The sequence below is a fragment of the Manis javanica genome, chromosome 5, assembly GCF_040802235.1.
Source record: "Manis javanica isolate MJ-LG chromosome 5, MJ_LKY, whole genome shotgun sequence".
NCBI classification, from domain to species: domain Eukaryota; kingdom Metazoa; phylum Chordata; class Mammalia; order Pholidota; family Manidae; genus Manis; species Manis javanica.
The window spans coordinates 13,624,726-13,628,116 of record NC_133160.1 but is presented as its reverse complement, the minus strand read 5'-3'; the positions used below and the strand labels follow the sequence as shown (position 1 = coordinate 13,628,116).

Here is a 3,391-nt window from a genome sequence, read left to right as displayed (position 1 = left end):
TAATTAAACTGGTTAAGTGTTTTCCCGAGTTCTGTGAGCCGCTCTACCAAATTAATTAAACCCAAGGGGGAGGTTGTGGGAGCCTCCAATCTGTCGCTGGTAGATCAGAAGCACAGGGAACTGCTTGGGGTGTGGGACCAGCATCTGGAGCGGGAGGGGGAGGGGGAGGGCAGTTTGTAGAACAGAGACTGTCACCTGGGAATCTGGTGCTGTCTCCAGTAAGATAGCATCAGAGTTGAGTTAGGTTCTTGGACACCCTGCTGATGTTCGAGAATTGCTTGGTGTTGTGTGTGGGAAGACCCCTCTCACTTACTTACACACATTGGAATCAGGTCTGGGAACCCGAATGGAGTTATACTACTATTACTGCTGTGTATAATACTGTTATTGTTATGTATGTATGTAGGAAGAAAAGGCTACCCCATTGCAGCCACTTTGCAGGTAAAGAAATAAAGATGTAGGAGATACAGTCATTGGTCCAGAATCACAGAGCCAATGTTTTCAGACTCAAGATGTGAATCCATGTCTGTGCAGTTCTTCAGCCTCTTCCTCCCACCCCATATCTGAAGGAGGAAGGGCTTCATACCCAGATACTCCCTTGTCACCTTCCACCAACTCACACCCCTCAGTGAACCACCGAAACAGGATGTACGGGAAAAAAGTGCTCATTTAATCATTCACCATTCAACAGGCATTGCCTAGAAGCCTACTGTGTGCCAAGCCTTTCACCAAAGGAGAGATCGGTGGCAGACCCAGGCCTGCACCATGGAACCCCCCAGCTATCCTAGTCTAGGAGCAGAAAAGGGAATTCCCAGACCATGCAGCAGGGATCCAGAGCCTCTTCCGAATGGCAAAATCAGGCTGCAAGAAAAAATCAGATCAGAGCTTCAGTCCAGGAACCAGCCCAATCATCTCCCCATTCTTCCCCCAGGAAAGCCCCTGAGATTGAGGACAGAGCAAAGGTTGTAGTGCCGTTCAAAGAATCTTGGTATCAGGAGGCTGGGTTCAAGTGTCAGTTTTGCTACAAAAGTGTAAACTCAGAGCATTGAGCTACATATCCTCAAAACCCACTCGTGCTTTGGGCTTTGACCCTGGACAACATGCTGGAAATAACCTTAATAATAAGTACTCAGTGCACCCAGTGCCTCACAAAACACTTTCAACCTCATGATGTCCTTTTTACAGATAAGAAAGCTGCGACTCAAGAGTCCCTTGCCCAGGGCCCTCATATGGAGAGGCTGGAATGGAATCCGAGCAGTGAGTGAGCCCATGGAAACCCTCGGCCTGAGACTGGGGAACCACAAAGGGATGAGGCAGAGGCTCTGGGTCGGGCAGGGGTCAGGAGTCCCCCTGTTCATACCCACAGACCTCCAGAGGGTTGATACTGGGAGGCCTGGAGGAAGGAGGTCAGCCTGCCCCAGCCCCCTCCTTACCTCTCGCAGGGGACACACAAACTTTCCCACACAAGCCCTTGCAGCACTTGAGGTCCCCCTGGCACTGGCCATCTGCCTCACAGTGATTGGGGGGGTGCAGCATCATACATTGGCCCAAGACCACCGGGCACCTCCCAGGCTTCCTACCTGGTGAGAGCAGAGCCACAGGTCAGAGCCTCGACTTTCTACACCACCCCCTGCTTCTTGCACCAGCACCTGCCCCAGCTTCCTCCCCATCTGTGTGACCACCCTTTCTTCCTAAGGTCTAAGGGTGCCCTGAAAGTAGGCTCTGGCTGTCCCCTAACATCAGGCTCCCAGGCAGTGCAGGCAACCAGCTGCCCAGTGCTGATTGAATGGGTGGCTGCCAACTGCCTGGTTATCTGAATTACCAGGCTACTGCTACCTGAAGCACTGACCTCCCAACAGACTGGCCCCTCTGCCAGCCAGGTGGGGGCCTCCTGTCTGGGGCAGCGTGACTCCTGGAGCTTGGCTCAACAGTCGTTGGGAAGGAGGAAGCCTGGAAGGACCCTCCTACCCAATCCTGCCCCCAGGTGCTGTGTTCTGAGGCTCATCCTTCACCACCAGCAAGCCCACCTCCTCACCTGGTTTCCAGATGTTAACAGGTTCCAGACATTTGATTCCACAAATATCAGGGCAACATTTCTTCTTCCCTGGACACTGCCAGTCACTGTGGCACTCGGGCTTCTCAGGTGCGAAGCACTGCGCAGGTCTTCTGTAAGGGCAGACTCCAGCTTTAAAAGCTTTTGAAGAGAAGGTCAAGAGTTAAGGAAGGGGCTGGGTGTTGAGGAGCCGTCGTGACTCCCAGACAAAGCACCCCCTTCTGGGAGAAACCCTCACCCAGGTGCCTGTCCACAAAGTCCGAAGGGAAATGCCTGTCTGACCTCGCAGAGAGACAGGCTTGATTAAACCACACATATGGGCAGGAGAAGTCACGCACCTGGGAAAAAGGCCTAGGGCTCCCAGCCAGGATCTCCTGCCCCGGGAGACACAAGGCTACCAAGAGGGGCAGTCTGGGAGTGATGGACATGGAGAGAAATAAACCAGTACAACCAGAATTGGCGTGACAGGCTGAGGGCTAGACTGGAGCAGAAAATCAGAGACTAAAGCACAGAAATAAGATGAATGACAGCGAAAGACAGAGAGGGACAAAGAGGAGTAAGACCTGGGCTGCCTGGATGGATAAGGAAAAAAGTTCTCTCCAGATGCTCAGGAGCCCTCGGAGAGACTCTGCAGCCCAGACAGACAGGGCCCCGCCCTCAGGGAGGCCTCCTGAAATCAAGGAGAGACCAGAGCCTAGAGCAGGGGGCATCCTCCACCACCAGCGGCCCCCATCTCTCACCCCGCAGCCAAGACTGTACCAAAGCGACTCCAACTCACACTTTCCATCACCTTCCACAGCCCAAGGTGCCAGGGTTCCTAAGGCAAGAAGCACAAGGAGGAAGAGGCTGCTGGACTTCATGGTGAGGGGAGGGGTGGCTCTGATGGCCAACCCCAAATCTTGCTATTTATTCTGTCAGTACTGGGTGTGGCTTCACCAGAATTTCCTAGGCCCCTCCCAGCTGTGATTGCACAGGCAGAAAGCTCACTGAGAAACCTGCGTGCAATCCTGACGCGGGGGACGGGGGACAGTGGCTCCTTCCTGCCCTAGGCAAGACAGTGAGGCAACAGGCCAGGGAAGAAATAGAAAAGGCTGGCCAGGAAGATGTCCCCAGACTGATCAGGAGGCCATCTTGGGTGTCCATTTGAACCCTGAATGTGGTGGAAGCCCCGGGCCCATTAGTCTGATAGGGAGAAACAGGGAGAAGAGGTCACTGCACAGATGCTCTTTAGGTGAAACCCAAGTCGTGGACTCCCAGCTGAGACCTTGTGCAATGTACCCTAATTCTCACATTCCTGGACTCTCAGAGATTGTGAAACTCTCTGCTGATTGCTCAATG

At 53.4% G+C, this 3,391-nt stretch overlaps 1 protein-coding gene across 1 annotated transcript; it reads right to left on the bottom strand.

Moving 5' to 3' along the window:
• Positions 1 to 649: 649 nt before the first annotated feature.
• SLPI (secretory leukocyte peptidase inhibitor) lies at positions 650 to 2,989 on the bottom strand. Its single transcript, XM_017640797.3, has 4 exons — positions 2,832 to 2,989; positions 2,036 to 2,194; positions 1,434 to 1,580; positions 650 to 861 (listed from the first exon to the last, which is right to left on the bottom strand). Exons 1-4 carry the CDS (start codon positions 2,911 to 2,913, stop codon positions 857 to 859), a joined length of 393 nt encoding a protein of 130 aa, XP_017496286.2. The 5' UTR covers positions 2,914 to 2,989; the 3' UTR covers positions 650 to 856.
• Between the last annotated feature and the right edge of the window lie 402 nt (positions 2,990 to 3,391).

Excerpts from the sequence above, each read along its gene's own strand:
- SLPI (XM_017640797.3), bottom strand. The coding sequence starts at position 2,913 with ATGAAGTCCAGCAGCCTCTTCCTCCTTGTGCTTCTTGCCTTAGGAACC. Across the intron at positions 2,195-2,831 it reads TGTGGAAGGTGATGGAAAGT|CTTTTAAAGCTGGAGTCTGC; the intron begins GTGAGTTGGAGT and ends TCTCTTCAAAAG. Across the intron at positions 1,581-2,035 it reads TGTTAACATCTGGAAACCAG|GTAGGAAGCCTGGGAGGTGC; the intron begins GTGAGGAGGTGG and ends TGCTCTCACCAG.